At 49.8% G+C, this 16864-nt stretch overlaps 1 protein-coding gene and 1 long non-coding RNA gene across 13 annotated transcripts in view; both read right to left on the reverse strand.

Annotated features, from left to right (window-relative positions):
• Positions 1 to 16864, reverse strand: part of IQANK1 (IQ motif and ankyrin repeat containing 1) — a 36063-nt gene that overhangs the window by 17628 nt on the left and 1571 nt on the right. For 6 of the 12 annotated variants that reach the window (XR_013840855.1, XR_013840856.1, XM_079984298.1 and 3 more), the window contains exons 2-11: positions 13485 to 13578; positions 13033 to 13095; positions 11281 to 11414; positions 10802 to 10966; positions 7968 to 8159; positions 5588 to 5890; positions 5359 to 5498; positions 3975 to 4029; positions 3598 to 3690; positions 3109 to 3217 (exon numbers count right to left, since the gene is read on the reverse strand). Coding sequence is in view for 10 of the 12 variants with exons in the window: in XM_079984298.1 (XP_079840424.1) it covers positions 3109 to 3217; positions 3598 to 3690; positions 3975 to 4029; positions 5359 to 5498; positions 5588 to 5890; positions 7968 to 8159; positions 10802 to 10966; positions 11281 to 11414; positions 13033 to 13095; positions 13485 to 13578 (1348 nt within the window). In the remaining 2 variants the exon portion in view is untranslated. Of the gene's footprint in view, positions 1 to 3108; positions 3218 to 3597; positions 3691 to 3974; positions 4030 to 5358; positions 5499 to 5587; positions 5891 to 7967; positions 8160 to 10801; positions 10967 to 11280; positions 11415 to 13032; positions 13096 to 13480; positions 13579 to 16052; positions 16070 to 16144; positions 16158 to 16864 lie in introns of those variants that run through there. The other 6 variants (XM_079984297.1, XM_079984301.1, XM_079984304.1 and 3 more) reach the window with 5 other exon arrangements.
• Positions 7022 to 7959, reverse strand: LOC307220590. Its single transcript, XR_013840960.1, has 2 exons — positions 7690 to 7959; positions 7022 to 7657 (listed from the first exon to the last, which is right to left on the reverse strand). It is a non-coding gene; the product is annotated as an uncharacterized lncRNA (long non-coding RNA).

Raw genomic sequence — 16864 nt, forward strand, 5'->3', positions numbered from 1 at the left:
GGACTTTGTCTTTTAAGAGGGCAACCAACATGCAATTGCTGCAGGTAAAGCTGCTTGCAACCTTTGGCAAGATGGCAAACATTGCGCAGGAACCGCAGGCGACTGCAGCTGTTCCCTCACTCTCCATCTTGAGAACGTGTCGTTGGGGGTGGCTACAGCAGTCCTCCATCATAAGAAGCGTGCAGACAGGACAAATAACTCCCCCCCCCAAAAAAAAACCCTAGGTCTCCCCCACAAACGTTTGAGACTAGCTCCCCTAAATCTAAAAGATGGATTAAACTGCGCGCACCGCTAGGCGCGCGGCCTGCTGCCCTGCAAGCTCTGATAAGCTCCTCCCACAGCTAATCACCTGCCTCAACAGAAACCCTGCCCCCTCTGACCTTTGCACAGGGAGAGCAACTAATCAGTCACAAGAAACACACACAAGAAAACCCTTTTTGCTCCTTCTTCAGCTGCTGCCCTGCAAGCTCATTGTTTCTATTGTCTGCTTCTGCACTTAAAAAGAAGAAAAAGTAACTGGGAACTGTTATTAATTTACTTTTGGAATTGTGCGGGAAAGGATTGATACAAATTGAGACTGCTTCCCTCTAGAGGGAGTTTTGGGACATTGTTACAAGTGTGCAGCTATGAAATTACTCTGAAGATAAGGACTGTGAGAAACTAGTTTTGACCTTGAATTACTTAAGAATGTCGGTAAAGGAAGAAGTAGCGTCTGCTCTGAATAGGACAATTTATCTGCTGGGAAAGCTGCATAAACAGATAGATGTCATGGCTACTAATATTGATATCTTGGGAACAAAAGTGGGCATCAGCATAGAAGTCGACAAGAACCCGGCACAAGAATCTTTCTTAACTGAACAAATTGATGAATCAGAGAAGGAGAAAGTTGCTGTTGTTGAATATAAAGCAAAACATGGGGGAGCTTTAACCCTAAAGAGGCAAATAACTTGAGGCCTTATATGACTGTAATAAGGAGAAGCCAGTTTTTGAAGATGGGTGCCTGGCCTGATCTGGAAAAGGAAAAGTGGAGAGATCCCTTTATGCAGGGATCAAATGACTTTTGGAATATGAATTTGAGCCAGGAGGAGATTGGAGCTTCGGGGGCCTTTGGACTTGAAAGAATTGTGAAACAAGGTTTGGAATACTTTATGGGCCCTAGCTCTAACTATGGAAACCTGGCAGACTTGTCAAGAAGGAATATAAGCATCGTTGGGTTGGAGCTCCCCCGAGATCTGCTTTTTAGCACCAAAGTTTATCAAGAAGATAGGCAGAAGGGAAATGAAGAAGAGTTAAGAGCCTCGGATATCAGATCTCCAGGTTGATGGACCCTGGGAGGTTGATGGAACTGAGGGCAGGGGCCGGGACCAGGGAGGGGAGACGGAGGAAAGAAATTGGGAATTTAAAGTGTGTATAAGGAATTTTTTCTAAAAAAAAAAAAAAATGAGAAATGGAAAAATCGTGGAATGAAACTTTTATGACCCTAGGGGAAATGTCTTAAGAGATTAAGTTTAATATATTAGTTTTAATGAGAAATAAGATTAAATAAAGTAAAAATGGATGATTAATTGGTGAAAGAAGAGAATGTTAAACTACAGTATATTAAGATAAATTATTAGGATAAAAACAAGGATGAAGGATTTGCTGGAATATCTAACTGAATCAGAATACAAAGAGGGGAGGTGTGAGGAGGTCAAGGAAATAAGTTAAAGAAGGAAAGTTATGTAAAGGTTTGATTTGTTCTTTTCTTTTCTTTTTTTCTTTTTCTCTTGATTCTATGCATTTTTTTGCTTGTTTTTTGTCTGTTTTCCATTTTTTATCTTTTTCTTTTGATGTGACTTGTTTTTATGCATTGCTTTCTTTTTGGTTTAATTGGGTGTTTTTTTGTTGTTACTTATGTAACCTTTAAATTTTTAATAAAAATCTTTAAATATATATATATATATGGACTATATGGAATTGGCGGAAATGACTGGCAGAATCCGAGACCAGGGAGAAGAGTCGGTGGAAGAAGATTGGAAAAAATTTAAAGATTATTTACAGAAATATTGTAAAATTAATGAGGTTTAGAAAAATGGTGGAATGAAGTTATATGGCTTTGGCAGAAATGTTATAAGGAACTAGGTACAGATAGATTGTTAATGTATTAAAGGGAAAAAACAAGGTTAGAATATGTTAAGATTAATTACAGGACAGAAAACAGAGGAAGATGGAAAGGAATTGCTGAAACAGTTAATTGAAGTGGAATACAAAAAGGGAGGCGTGAGGAAGTCAATGAAACAAGTGAATGAAAGATAAGCTTGAAAATATTGGAAGTGTTTTTAATTGTTCTTGTTTTGTTTTGTTAATTCAATGTTTTATGTAGTGTTTTTGTTTCTGTTTTTGTATTGTATTATATTGATTTGTTTAATTCTTTTTCTTTCTTTTTGTAATCTTTAAACTCTTAATAAATATTATTTTTTTAAAAAAACAAAATAAAATAAAAATGCTGATATCATAATGCCTTTATACCAATCTCTGGTGTGACTGCATGTGGAATGCTGTGTCCAGTTCTGGTCATCACTCTTCACAAAGGATACTGTAGAATTGGAAAAGGTTCAGAAAAAGGCTGCAAAAATGATCAAGGGGGAGGGATGGAGCGACTGCCCTATGAAGAAAGGTTACAGCGCTTGGGACTTTTTAGTGAGTAAGAGGTGACATGCTAGAAAAGCATAAAATTATTCATGGTATGGATAAAACACATAAAGTTACAAGAAAGGAGATTCCAACTATACATTCGGAAAAAACTTTCTCACATAGGGTTCTGTTCAGCAGTGGAACAGACTCCCACGAGAGGTGGTGGACTCTCCTTCCTTGGAGGTTCTGAAGCAGAGGTTGGATGGCCATCTGTCATGGATGCTTGAGCTGAGATTCCTGCATTGCAAGGGGACTGGACTAGATGATGCTTGGGTCCCCTCCAACTTTATGACTGTATGACCTCTGATTGCTTGAGAAGGAGCCTCCTATCTTTTGCTCACTTTGTCCTTCAGGGTGTGGGAGTGCTAGGCAGGACTTTTCTGTAGACCCATCTCTCCCAGGAACAAGTCCAGCATTTCACTGCACAGGACTGACCTTCCTGCATCTGCTCCCGCAGCTTCAGCCGGGCCAGGGAGACCTTTTCCTCAGCATCTTTGGCAGCCGTGCGCAGCCTCTGCACCAGGGATTCCGCGTCTGCGATGGCCTGTTGCAGAAACAGGTTGTCAGAGAAGCCCTCCTTGTGCCGAGCGTGGCTGGCCTTGCCCTGTGGGAACTGGCCTCTGGGTGCCCAGCAGAGCCTCCTCTCCCTCAGGGTGGCCTGCAGTGGGTGCCAGGCAGGAATCTTCCCAGGCACATCTTCTGCAGGCCAAGCAGGTGCTCCCTCCACCAGCTTATGGGCTGCTCAACAGTGCACAGCCAAGGTGCCAGGCCAAGGAACAGGAAGCCCTCGACCCCCAGCTGCACAGAAGGCAGAGAGCTCAGGCTCTCCTACCCACTTGGATGCCAGCCTCACTGGTGGGCACGGGCATGGCTCTGAGAGAGAGAAGCCTGCCTGCTCAGAGGCTACAGGAAGGTGGTGCTCACGTGGAGGGTGATCTCCGCGTTGTCCATCTGCTTCCGCTGGCACTTGTCGTGCTCTGTGATCCTCCGGTTCAGCTCGCAGTAGGCCTGCTGCAGCTGCAAAGAAGATGAGCAGCCCCAGCCTTTGGCAAATGGGGAGGGAGGGAGGAACAAGGACACCCACACAGCTGGGGCTGCGGGAGGGCCCAGCCTTGGGTGGCTTCTCCCCATAGCGGGGAGGGGCAGGGCCCTGCTGCACAGCCCCCTCATGGCTCAAGGAGAGGGCATGAAATCCACCCCAGCGCCAGCAGGTGCCAAGGCAGGCAAGACCCCAGAGGGCCTTCTGGGAAGGAAGACCATAGAGACAAGGGGATGGCCGCATAGAGCTTCTTGGCTCCCACCTCCTTGTTGCATCTCTCGTGCTCCTTGGCCAGATGCTCTACCTCCTCTGTCATCCTGGAGAGAGGAAAGAGGAGTCAGAGGCTGCAGAGACCCTCTTCAAGGAGTTGCCTCTCCTTCCCCACCAGCATGCAATGGGGTTGGACTAAATGGCCCTTAAGGACCTCTTCCAACTAAAATTCTATCATTGTAATTGCTGGCAATATACATTTAATTCTCTTGATCTTTCTCCTTCTGTTAAGGAAACTTTTATCAATTAATAGTATTATAAAAAAGAAAACAACAGAGTAAGCGCGTAACAAATTTAACAAGAAAAGGATTTTTCTCCAAGTGTTTGTTGCAATAAGCAAGTCATTCTTGAACAAAGTGTAACCATTCAGTCAAAATTAAATGTAAAATCATAGCATGAATTACCAAAGCAAAGTAAGTACTCTCTTTCCTTCTATTAAGAAAACCAGAAGATCTGAAGCAGCTGGCACGGCCATGTGAGCTGTCTGAGGAGAAATGGCAGCAGGAGCAGGTGGGGGATCCAGTGGAGGGCAACTGCAGCCTCCTCCTGAGAGCAGCCACTCAATGATTCATGGTAGTCACTGGTCATAGTAACAGTTGGCAAGGGGGAGAGCCTCCCTGCACCAGCCACCGCCTTCTGCCCTCCTCCTGCTCCCTCTTGCCCTGGCCATGGGGGCCCCTGGGAGCCCAAGGTGGGAAGGGGGAGGGCTCTGCCCCCAGAGCCTCCCTCCCCATTGGCAGGCAGGGGCATCTCCGACTCCCATGGGGCAGGTGCCCTGGCGGGCTCTGGCCTGTGATGGCAGTGAGAAGGGGCCAACGGGCTGCAGGAGAGACTCCCTTCACTGCCACTCCCCAGGTGCTTTGGCAAACTCTTTCCTCCCTCTCAATCCTAAAGCCCAGCAAGGGCTTTCCATGAAGCTGAATGTGGGAGGCTGAGGACACACCAAAGGAAAGACAACTTCTTCAAGTAGTTTATAAAGAAACACCAGATGTAGTGATGGCTGCCAACTTGGGTTGAGACAAATGAATGGTGAATAAGGTTGCCTGTGGTCTAATCCATCAGCAGCTTGCTCAAGCACCCCTCCCTGCCTGATACAGGACACCATGAGCTTGGGGGCCCCCCACCTCCTTGAGTCTATTGACTGAGCTGTCCCTGGAATCCAACTGGCTCCACTGGGGTTGTTTTTTGTGGGGTCACCTTCCAGGCTGGGCCAGCACCTAGTGGCTCCAGGTGACAGCAGGTGAGCCGTACAATGGCTGCAGTGGGATGGGGGGGGGTGCCAGTGGGTGCCTTTGCAAAAGCTCCTACAGCTTGATTCTGCCCTGAGCCCGGAAGAGCGGCTGCCCACAAGCAGCAGCTTCCCTGGCAGGGCTCACCTTCGGGTCTCTGCTTCTTTCTGCTTCTTGTCCTGCTGCGCCCTTCGCTGCTCTTCCGCCTCCATCTTCTGGAGCATGGACTCTGTCAGGCTGATGTCCCAGGAGTTCAGCACAGCCACCAAGCTGTCCAGGGAAGCAATCTTGGGAGAGACAAAAGGGCTGTGGGCTTGAAATGCCCATCCAAGCCACCAGGCCTGGCATGCAGTGAGAAGGGCACTCTCGCTCTCACCCTCTCTCTCCTCTCTCTCCATGGCTTCTTCAGGGACACCAGCTCCCCTTCTCTTTCAGTTACTTCGCTCTCTTGCCAGGTGGCCTGGTGGAAACAGCCTACCTGGAGCTCAAGGCCAAGGAGAAGAGCAGCTGCTGGGGGAGGCAGCTGGGGTTGGTACCTGCTCTGGGGTGTTGCCATCATCAGCATAGAGTCGAGGGTCAGCCCCGTGCTGGAGAAGCAGCTCCACTGCTGCCAGGTGGCCCGCAAAGGCAGCACGATACAAAGGAGTCCGGTTAAAAGCACCCTTAAAAATAAAGGGGGCTGAAGATCAAACAGGGTTTACAGAAGGAAGGCAGCTGGAAGCGAAGCATCCGCAGGAGGCACATTCATGCCACTAACAATCTCTTTACAGTACACTCCAACAGTTCTCTAATTTTGTCAATGCAGGGAAAGCATCTGAGAACTGTTTACTCTTTAAAAAAATGAGTTCTGGTTGCCTCTGGAATGGGGGAGAATTGGACTTGCAATATACCATCTGCTAGAACAGCAGTTATTGGCTGCCTGTTACCAAGGAGTGAATCTTCAGCACAGACTGAAGACACGGACGTCCACTGCCTCCCTTGTGCATTCTGGCTGGATAGTGAGAAGAGACTAACTAGGAAGATGGATTCCCTGTGAGGTTCCATCCCAGGCTCTTCGAGGACATCAGAGGAGGGTCTTTTCACCACTTGCTCTGCACTTGCTCTTCCAGCACAGCATGGCCCCTCAGGGCTGCAGAGGTGGAGCCTCCTCCTATTGCCAGAGGTGCTCTTGCTCACCCTCGGATTGACTCAGAAGCCCTGTAATATTTATTTTAATTCTTGGTTTACAAACATTTCTATGCCAGTAGGAGAGTGTGACTCCATCCACAACAGGCAACGGACATATTTCCCAGACCCAGGAAGTGGTCAAAGACAACAGCATGGAGGACAAGGCTATCAGCGGCTACTAGGTATGGTGGAGGCTTTGCTCGCCCCTCCCCCCAGCTGCTGGATCAGGCCAAAGGCCCATCTATGTTCTCAGAGTGACCAACCAGACACCTCCTTTGGGAAGCCCCCATGCTGTGTGAAGACCTTTTCTTTCATCTGTCCAGCAGCAGGCTCTTCAGCCAGAAGCGAGTGAGGTCTCCTCCCCAAACTAACAAGGCACAAAGAAGGCATAGGGAGCTCCGTGGGGGAGCAACCAGGTACACAGAGACTGATGCAGGAATTGCAGCAACCATCCGTGCTTCCATCGCCCAGGATGACCCACCTGCCTCCCAAACCACACCTTCCTATGTCCATAGGCAATTCAACAGGTGCAGCACCTCCTGCCTCCCCAACACTTTTCCATCCTGGCAAGGACAGGACTCCACACATCACCAACCCGACCACAACCACACACACAGGAAAAAAATCTTAACTGTCTCCAACCCCTTATTCATCAGTTTATTCTTAATTTTAAGCTGCTTAGAGGAAGAACTATAGATATGCAGCAATATATTTTATTTATTAATTGAATTTGTATACCACTCTTCATCTGAATATAACATATGTTATATTCACAACATAAAAATAAAATGAGAACACAAAATAAAACCAACCAACAACCCCTTCCCACAAACACATTTAAAAGGCCATAGTCAGCCAGGGCCTGGTAAAGAAGAATCATTTTTGCCTGGCGCCCAAAGATATGTAATGAAGGCGCCAGGTGATCCTCCCCACAGCTTAGCTGTTCCTGATAAGTAATTACCAGAATGCTATTTTATCTGACCTTATCTGTCAAGGGTTTGGTCCGTGAAGTGACATTACACATAGGACTACAGAACCCTTGGCCTTTGGCCCATCAGGTTACAAAAAAACATCGTTTTAACAGTGAAATCCCTCAGCATGGGCTAAATACACAGAGAGAAGGGGGAGACAGAAAGAAAGCAAGACTCCTTCACATTATTAATTTGCCACGCAGAATTTCCAGCAGCACATTTGGCTCAAGCAAACTGAGCTTTGGTTGCTGTGGCCCCAACTGTGTGGGGTGCAAGGCTGCCTCCCCATGACTCTGCCCTCTCTTTCCCTTGCTGGTTGCTGAAGAGCCAGTTTGAAGACCAGGCTGTGACCTTCTTAGGTATGCTGGCTGCCTCACCTGCACACCAGTTGCCAAGCCAGAGACACAAGAGAGGTGAGTCAGGGGCACTTGTGGCACCAGCCTTGCTGGCAATCCCTCCCAGGGGAGGGAGGCTTGAGGTGCTGGCCCACCAAAGCAGCCTCCAGGAAAGCAGGCGGCTGGTCAGGGACAGGGAATCACTCTGCCCCCCAAGCACCACCTTGGCTCTGGCTCAAGGCCACAACGCCTTTCACCCTGCCACCTCCCTCCTGCTTCTCACCCGGCTGTTGGGGTTGGCTCCGTTCTCTATCAGCATCCGGATGGCGTCAGGGTGGCCCCCTCCAGAAGCCTCAGAGAGGGGCGTGTTGCCGTTGGCGTCCGTGCAGTCCACCATGTTGAGGCGATGTTGGAGGCGCAGAGCCTTGCCCCTCTCATCTGTCCCCAGGCCGCTCTTGGTGTCCAGGTCTGCCACCTTGAGAAACCAAATCTGTGGGTCACAGTGGGGAAGGGACATGGCGATTCTGCACTGTGCCACTGCAGAGCAGGAAAGGTGGCCCTTGGCATGCAGGGAACATGGGCTCCGCACCCAAAACCAGCATGGCACCAACCTGGGACACCAAACTGGGAGGGGTGGCTAACACCCCAGAGGACAGGATCACACTTCAAAACGACCTTGACAGATTAGAGAACTGGGCCAAAACAAACAAGATGAATTTTAACAGGGAGAAATGTAAAGTACTGCACTTGGGCAAAAAAAATGAGAGGCACAAATACAAGATGGGTGACACCTGGCTTGAGAGCAGTACATGTGAAAAGGATCTAGGAGTCTTGGTTGACCACAAACTTGACATGAGCCAACAGTGTGACGCGGCAGCTAAAAAAGCCAATGCAATTCTGGGCTGCATCAATAGGAGTATAGCATCTAGATCAAGGGAAGGAATAGTGCCACTGTATTCTGCTCTGGTCAGACCTCACCTGGAGTACTGTGTCCAGTTCTGGGCACCACAGTTCAAGAAGGACACTGACAAACTGGAACGTGTCCAGAGGACGACAACCAAAATGGTCAAAGGCCTGGAAACAATGCCTTATGAAGAACGGCTAAGGGAGCTGGGCATGTTTAGCCTGGAGAAGAGGAGGTTAAGGGGTGATATGATAGCCATGTTCAAATATATAAAAGGATGTCACATAGAGGAGGTATTCTTCAGGTATCTGAAGAAGTGTGCATGCACACGAAAGCTCATACCAAGAACTGACTTAGTTGGTCTTTAAGGTGCTACTGGAAGGAATTTTTTTGTTTTAACTTCCTGACAGTAAGAGCTGTTCGACAGTGGAATTTGCCGCCAAGGAGTGTGGTGGAGTCTCCTTCTTTGGAGGTCTTTAAGCAGAGGCTTGACAACCATATATCAGGAGTGCTCTGATGGTGTTTCCTGCTTGGCAGGGGGTTGGACTCGATGGCCCTTGTGGTCTCTTCCAACTCTATGATTCTATGATTCTATGATCTTCCCGGCCCATCCGCACCTGCCACCTCCAAGCGTCTTACCAGCAAAACTTTCCTGGCAGCACCTCCCTTTGCCTCCTTTGCAATCCATCCCCACACACTCAGGCAGTGGCCCCCAACCTCAGTGGCTTTTCAAAAAGAACACAAGAGCTGGCAAAACAAGCCCCACGCAGAGAGCAGGCCAAAAGAACAAACTAAAGGAAGCTCTGCCGTGCTGTGTTGGCGGGGACGGGAAACAGGACATACTGAGCTTGGTAGGCTCACCTGGGCCCAATCCAGGAAGGCAGCTCTTACACTCTAGCAATCTGGTCCTTTTTCCACTCCCTGCTTTGTTTCTCTGAGCAAAGCCATGCCACGGCTTTTCCACTTTTTTGGTGCTGAATAAACCTCGCAGCAACAACAGCAACTCCCCTGTGCCTTACTCCCTCACACATAAATTCTGGCTGCAAAGCCTGAACCTGCAGCTTAGAAAAGGCACAAAGAAGTCTCCAACTCGGTGTAGTGACCTTCTGGAGTTGTGCTATGAAGCTGCTGTTGACACTGATGGGCTGAGCTGCTGTGGCAGCACAGAACGTTCAGTTGCTCAGGGAACCTGGCCATTGGACTGGGACAAAAACCTCACATGTGGGCAGACATCACGGCTGCAAATTGTCTGGAGTCAGGGCTGAACACAGTGAGGCCCAGTTTACTGACAACACCTAATTAGTCAGGGTGGTAAAACTAGTAATGTGCCAAAATCTGCCCTTCAATTTCTCAAATGTTTTCTTTCTATGCTAGAGAGGCTTCCATTTTTCTGCCTCGTTCTCAGGGCACTTTAGATTTTCAGTGGATTACCTTATTGTTGCAAGTTGGCTGAGGGTGGCCCAGGGGTCCTCACCCCCAGTAAACACTACTTCCGCACTCTGCAGGCCTTTCCTTCTGATATGAACAAGCCCTGAGGGGGAAGTGACCTCATGGTGTCTCTGCTGAGCCTTCACTGAAACAAGGGCATGTGGGAAGGCTGCAGAGTGCAGGTCCCAGGGTGGGGTGCGGGGAGAGGATTGTGGAAGAAGAGAGAAACAATCAGAACAACTCCTCCCAAAAAAACACCTGGCTACTACTTGGTACTTTGAGGAGCACCAGAATATGAAACAGGAGCGGACGAAGCCTGGAGCCAAGTGGCACAAGTCTCACTCTGAAGCTGACCAAACACTGGTAAGAACACACAATCGCGTCTACCGTGTGGCAGTGCAGGCTGCAAAAAAGGCTCATTTTGCAGCTCACATGATTTCATCCAGGAGCCGGCTGGCAAACTTATTTTGGACGGTGCAGAGGTTACTGACTCCCAGTGCAAGAGCAGAACCTCTGGAGCCCCCAAAGGTGGGCAACCAGCTATGCACTTTGAGCGTAAAGTTGAGGGTGAGCTTGACTCCAGCTGAAGTACCCAGTGCTGCTACCAAGGTTATTTTGTGCAGTCGGTTTCACCTGATGCAGTTTCTGTGCCTCCCTTGAAGCCACCCCTGCCCTGTCCAAAGTGCACAATGTGGTCCCTCTGTCCTCATTTTGAGACTCTAATTTGCCTGCACAGGCCATGAGATCAGGAGCTGCCAGCCAAACAGCTCAGAAGCCTTGCCCACCTCCTTCAGAACGGCCTTCATCTCTTCCACGTCCCCATCAAAGGCTGCTTCCAACATCCGCTTCCTCCTCTGCTGCTCCTCCCGCTGCTTCTTCTTCTCTTCCTCCTCTTTCTTTCTCTCCCGCTCAGCTTCCTCTCGCTCCCTCTTCACCAGCGCAGCAAAGGCCTAGGACAGAAGCCCATGCAGCCAACAGGCCAAGTCACGGGGAGGCAAAACAGAGGAAAGCTTTCCACACTGATGGGCAGCGGAAGAGCATCAAGAAGAATGCAAAGCACGGGGAGACCACAGGAAGATCTGGAGGGCTTTAGCCTGAGCTTCAAGCCACAGAGATGTTTCCCCAGCAACCACCCTCATAAGCAAGCCCTGGACTGGATTTTCTGTCTCGTCTACAATGCCTTCATGTTGATGATGTCTGTCCCAGCTTCCCTTCCCCCTGGAGGGGGCTTCTCTCATGTTCCCAAAGCCAGGTGTCATCTCACCTCTCTCTGGAGGCGGTCCATTAACTCATTGTACTCCTGTCGCTCTTGCAATCGCCTCGCTCTCTCACGACATGCCAAGATGCGGCGGAAGGCACTCTGCAACGTGAGCGCAGCCTTTGCTTCACGTGTCAGCTCTGAGGGCAGAAAGCAGAAGTGTAGGGCCATAAAAGGGAATCCCAAGGGATTTGCTGGTGGTTTAGGTCCTAGGAGGTGATGGCGCTTGTGGGATAGGGATGGGGGGCTCTCCAGGTGAAGGTTCCCCACTTACAGTCTATTGTCTTGCCTTACTTCAGTCCTGCCTTACAGCCACACCAGCGAAGCACTTTTGCAGCACTGAGCCAGAGAGGTACTTCAGCCTTGTAAATGAGCTTCCAAATGCTACTAGCCTGGAGGCTGGCAAAAGAGGGGGGCAATTCCATAACTCTGGAGACTGGGCCCACAGGAGGGAGGGGGCAGGCCTCCCCTCCCCTCCCCTCCCAGCCAGCCAGCTCACGGCAGACATGCGCTCTCATACAGAGCTACAGTTACCAGGCAAGGGCGTAGGTACAAGGCTGAGCTACTTGCTCCTTTTCTCTGCTTCTTCAACGCTGTTGAGAAAACTGAGGGGAACCTAGTCACAAACTTCCTGCAGAGAAAAGAAGTTCTACACAACATGAAAAGGTCAGTCCAAGTAACATTTTTTGCTGGTCAATGCAGATTGGAGGAGAAGATGGTGGCAGGGTGTTCCCCTCAAACAGGTATTCTGAATGCAGAGATCTGGAGCCTTTCCAGACTCTGGTTGTTTCTGGAGTCCATCTGGCCTCGTTTCTGACTTCTTAGGATGACATTGCTGGAATTAGTGCTGTTATGTTTAAATTTGTTTTTTCAGCTGTATATCATTCTGGCACATTTATTTTTTGAGGCAACTAACTCGTAAATAAAACATAACCCTCATCGTTTTCACAAGAAAATAACAAACTTTAGTGCTGCTCCTGGTCCTCATTCCCCTGTGAGGGGTTTTGCCTTTAATGGCTGTCTATGAACACATAGACAGGGACGCGGGTGGCGCTGTGGGTAAAACCTCAGCGCCTAGGACTTGCCGATCGCATGGTCGGCGGTTCGAATCCCCGCGGCAGGGTGAGCTCCCGTCTTTCAGTCCCAGCTCCTAGCAGTTCGAAAGCACCCTTAAGTGCAAGTAGATAAATAGGTACCGCTTTATAGCGGGAAGGTAAACGGCATTTCCATGTGCTGCGCTGGTGCTGGCTCGCCAGAGCAGCTTCATCAGGCTGGCCACGTGACCCAGAAGTGTCTCCGGACAGCGCTGACTCCCGGCCTCTTAAGTAAGATGAGCGCACAACCCTAGAGTCGGACACGACTGGCCCGTACGGGCAGGGGTACCTTTACCTTTTATGAACACATCAAATAAATTCCCAGCTGAAGGCAAACCTGAGCCCAACAGCTGCATTTGCTCTTCACTATTCCTTGTCCCCCTTCCTCTGCCATCCCTCCAGGTGGGGGGGGGGGTCAGAGCCTGCCTCATTTTTGTTCTTGCTTAACAGCTCTCCATGAAGTGCCACAAACCGTGGTGGGGCTGACTGTGGGAATAAGCCAGCCTGCCTACAAGGGGTCGGGCTCAGAGGACAATCTTGCACCAAACCTGTTCAAGAGAGTCTCTGCTCTCCTCCCCTGCCATATTTCACCACCATTAAGTCCCTGCCACAAAGGCCTTGCAGACCCCCCCCCCCGATTAGCTTCTGCTGTGCCGCTGCCTACCTTTGGGATGGCTGCTCAGGGACACTTCTTGGGGTCTGGTGCTGTTGCTTGGTAGGGCAGCATCTTTTCCATCAATTGTGGGGCCCGAGCCAGCGGGAAAGTAAAAGAGAAACCAAATTCAAAAAATGCTAATTGTCACCAGGGTAGCTAGCACTGCAGAAGACAGAATCCTGCCTTAACAGATTGGGGAACTCGGCCCAAGCTAACAAAATGAACTTCAACAGGGGCAAATGCGAGGTTCTGCACTTAGGCAAGCGCAACCACAAAATACATTTGAGCCGCCCTGAATATATTGTATATAACATAGTACATTTTGTATACTCCTCATGACAAGCAGAAATCCTGCAGGCACCCCTTGCTCCACACCCTGGCCTGTGCAGTGGATCCTCACAGCTGGTTCTGCAGCAGAGCCTCAGCCCTGCCTTCCTCCTCCCCATGGGTGCCATACCTGCCTTCACAGGGACCCCCTTTGCTGGAGCTGCCGGCTTTGCCCCTTTCCGAAGTGGAGGCTTTCCTGCTGCTGCCGCCTTCTTGGCACTCATCCCCCTGGAAAGAGAAGAGCAACAAGGTGAGCAGAGAGGGGGCTCAGCGAAACCCAAGGCGGCCCGACACGTCCTGAACACACAGGTCATGTGTTCTTGTAGAAAGGCTCGGTCCTTTCAGAACAGTCAAGCTTTTTATCCCAAGGTGCATCATTAGTAAAATCTCCAGGAAACTTGGGCAAAGCTGAAGCAAAGCAAGTTTTTTGGATCTTGGATATCTGCGCCGTGTCTATTTTTATTGCGCTTTTAAGACTGATACTGTCAAGTTCTTAAAGTGGTCAGAGAACATGTATATGATTGGCTGCAATATCGTCAATTGAATGAGGTATTTAAAGGGGACAAAAAGAAGGGATTTAGTTATGCTATCTCTAGATTTCAAAGAGAAATAATAGAGGATAATACCTAACTTTTGAAGAAAGTGTATACTTTACTACTAGAATAGGAAACAAAAGATGAGGTTAAATCTGTAATGATTTAGGCACAAGACCTAGGACATAATATACAAATGGAAGACTAAGAGAAAGTATGGAAAATGAACTTAAAATTTACTGATTGTATATTGTTAAAAGAGAATTATATGAAAACTGCAAAAATGTATAGAACAGGCTCCAATAAGTGTTGGAAATGTAAAGAAAAAGAAGGCACATTTTTTTCATATGTGGTGGAACTCCAAGATAGTTCAAAATTATTGGGATATGATTTATAATGAAATTTTAAAAATGTTTATGATGACTTTTGTTAAAAGACCAGAAGCTTTTTTATTAGGTATTTCAGGTCAAGATCTGCCAAAAGAGAAGAAGAAATTATTTATGTACGCTACGACAGCAGCCAGGATACTGCTAGCCCATAGATGGAAAAGCGACGAAATACAAACAAAAGAAGAATGGCAACAAAATGGAATATGCTGAAATGGCGAAGCTAACAGAAGGAGTCCGAGACAAAGACAATTGTTGTTGTTGTTGTTTAGTCGTTTAGTCGTGTCCGACTCTTCGTGACCCCATGGACCAGAGCACGCCAGGCACTCCTGTCTTTCACTGCCTCCCGCAGTTTGGTCAAACTCATGCTGGTAGCTTCGAGAACACTATCCAACCATCTCGTCCTCTGTCGTCCCCTTCTCCTTGTGCCCTCCATCAGGGTCTTTTCCAGGGAGTCTTCTCTTCTCATGAGGTGGCCAAAGTATTGGAGCCTCAGCTTCAGGATCTGTCCTTCCAGGGAGCACTCAGGGCTGATTTCCTTAAGAATGAAGAGGTTTGATCTTCTTGCAGTCCATGGGGCTCTCAAGAGTCTCCTCCAGCACCAGAATTCAAAAGCATCCATTCTTCGGCGATCAGCCTTCTTTATGGTCCAGCTCTCACTTCCATACATCACTACTGGGAAAACCATAGCTTTTACTATATGGACCTTTGTTGGCAAGGTGATGTCTCTACTTTTTAAGATGCTGTCTAGGTTTGTCATTGCTTTTCTCCCAAGAAGCTGGCGTCTTTTAATTTTGTGGTTGCTGTCACCATCCGCAGTGATCATGGAGCCCAAGAAAGTAAAGTCTCTCACTGCCTCCATTTCTTCCCTTCTATTTGCCAGGAGGTGATGGGACCAGTGGCCATGATCTTCGTTTTTGATGTTGAGCTTCAGACCATATTTTGCGCTCTCCTCTTTCACCCTCAATAAAAGGTTCTTTAATTCCTCCTCACTTTCTGCCATCAAGGTTGTGTCAATAGAGACTTTTAAAAAGACTGGGAACCATTTATGTTGTATCTACAGAAACAATGTAAAAAAATGGACTCACTGGAAGGGTTTGAGTAAACACTTATAATGAACAAAACACAGAAAATATAAGGATGATGGATGATGTTAAAATGATAAGAGAACAATAATATTTGATACAAAGAACTCAATATTAAGATATAATAAAGCAACCATGGGATAGTAATACTTTTTTTAAAAAAAGGAAGTTGAGGGAAGAGGGGGGGAATTTGGGGAACTGTATTCTTATTTTTTGTTATCTGATATATTAATATTATAAAAATGAAAAACTCAATAATTTTTTTTAATAAGAAAAGACCGATGCTGTGAAGGGAGCCAAGCCTTGACTGGCCAAGCCTTGTTTTGCAGGGCGCCCAAAGCCCTTCAGTCCTGCGGGCCAAGGACCCAGGAAAGCGGCCCGGGACGAAGGCCACCGGCTCCCTGGGCCGTAGGGAGACCCGTCACAAGCGCATTCCTGAGGAGTTCTGACACGGGTTAGTCGCCTCGTCTTGCCCAAAGCAAAGCCAACGGGGATGAATCATCATCATCCTGCTCGGCCGCGGCCGGAGCCCCTTCGGGGTCCCGGGGCCTCCCCTCCCCCCGCCGCTCACCCGCTCCTCCCTCTCGCCGCCTGCAGCGTCGCCGGGCAACGGCAAAAGGGGCGGAATGCGCATGTGCGGCTTGCCCGGCGGGCGGAGAGGCCACGCCCCTTCCCGGGCGCGGAGTTGGGAGGGAGACTTGGGGCGCGTCCCGACGTGACAACGCCGCGCCTGCCTGCCTGCCTGCCTGCCCGCCTCGCCGTTTCTCCCGCGCAGCCCTCGCTCGGGCACCTGCACACGTGACGCGGCGGTGTTCGCGGCCGAATTGTACCGCCTCGCTGCCTGGGCATTGCACTCCGTGTCAGCGCCCGCCGAGCAGCTTCGCGAGCCAAGCGGGGCGGGGCGGAGGCAGCTCCGCTGGGGCCTCCGAGCTTGGGGGCTGCGCGGCGGGGGCGCGCTGGTGCTCCGGGTTGCCTGCAGGCGCCTTCTCGCGGCCCTTCCCGGCCCCCCATCCGCCCGGGCCCGCCCGCCCGCCCGCCTGGCCGGAGACCCGGCAGGGCTGCGCGGCGGGACTCCGGGCTGGGGGGCTGTCCGGCGCAAGGGCGCCTCCTGCTGCCCAGGCCGGATGAGCGCCCGGGGCGGGGCGGGGCTGGCCAGGTGGGGGAGTCCCGGAGCCCCCCGAGCAGGTCAGCCCGGCAGCCCCGGAAAGCGCCCCGCCCGCTCGGCGGAAGCCCTGGGGCTCTTGGCTGGGAGCACCGGCCGGGCCCGGGAAGGCGTCGCCCGCCCGCCGGCCGCTGCCTCTGCCCACGTGCCGCCGAGCCAGCCCCTCGCCTTCAGGAGTGGAGATCTTTAATCAATAAAAAATGTATTGCAAATAGAAAAGGGTTTTGGGCGGGGAACAAGAGAAGTCTCTTTTGTACGGTTTCACGGAATGGGACCCTGGGAACGTGAAACGGGCCGCGAAGCCTCGCTTCCGGAATTGCAGAGTGGGAAGGGATCCCAAGGGTCATC

Source organism: Podarcis cretensis (genome assembly GCF_951804945.1).
Source record: "Podarcis cretensis genome assembly, chromosome: 7".
In the NCBI taxonomy this organism is placed as follows: domain Eukaryota; kingdom Metazoa; phylum Chordata; class Lepidosauria; order Squamata; family Lacertidae; genus Podarcis; species Podarcis cretensis.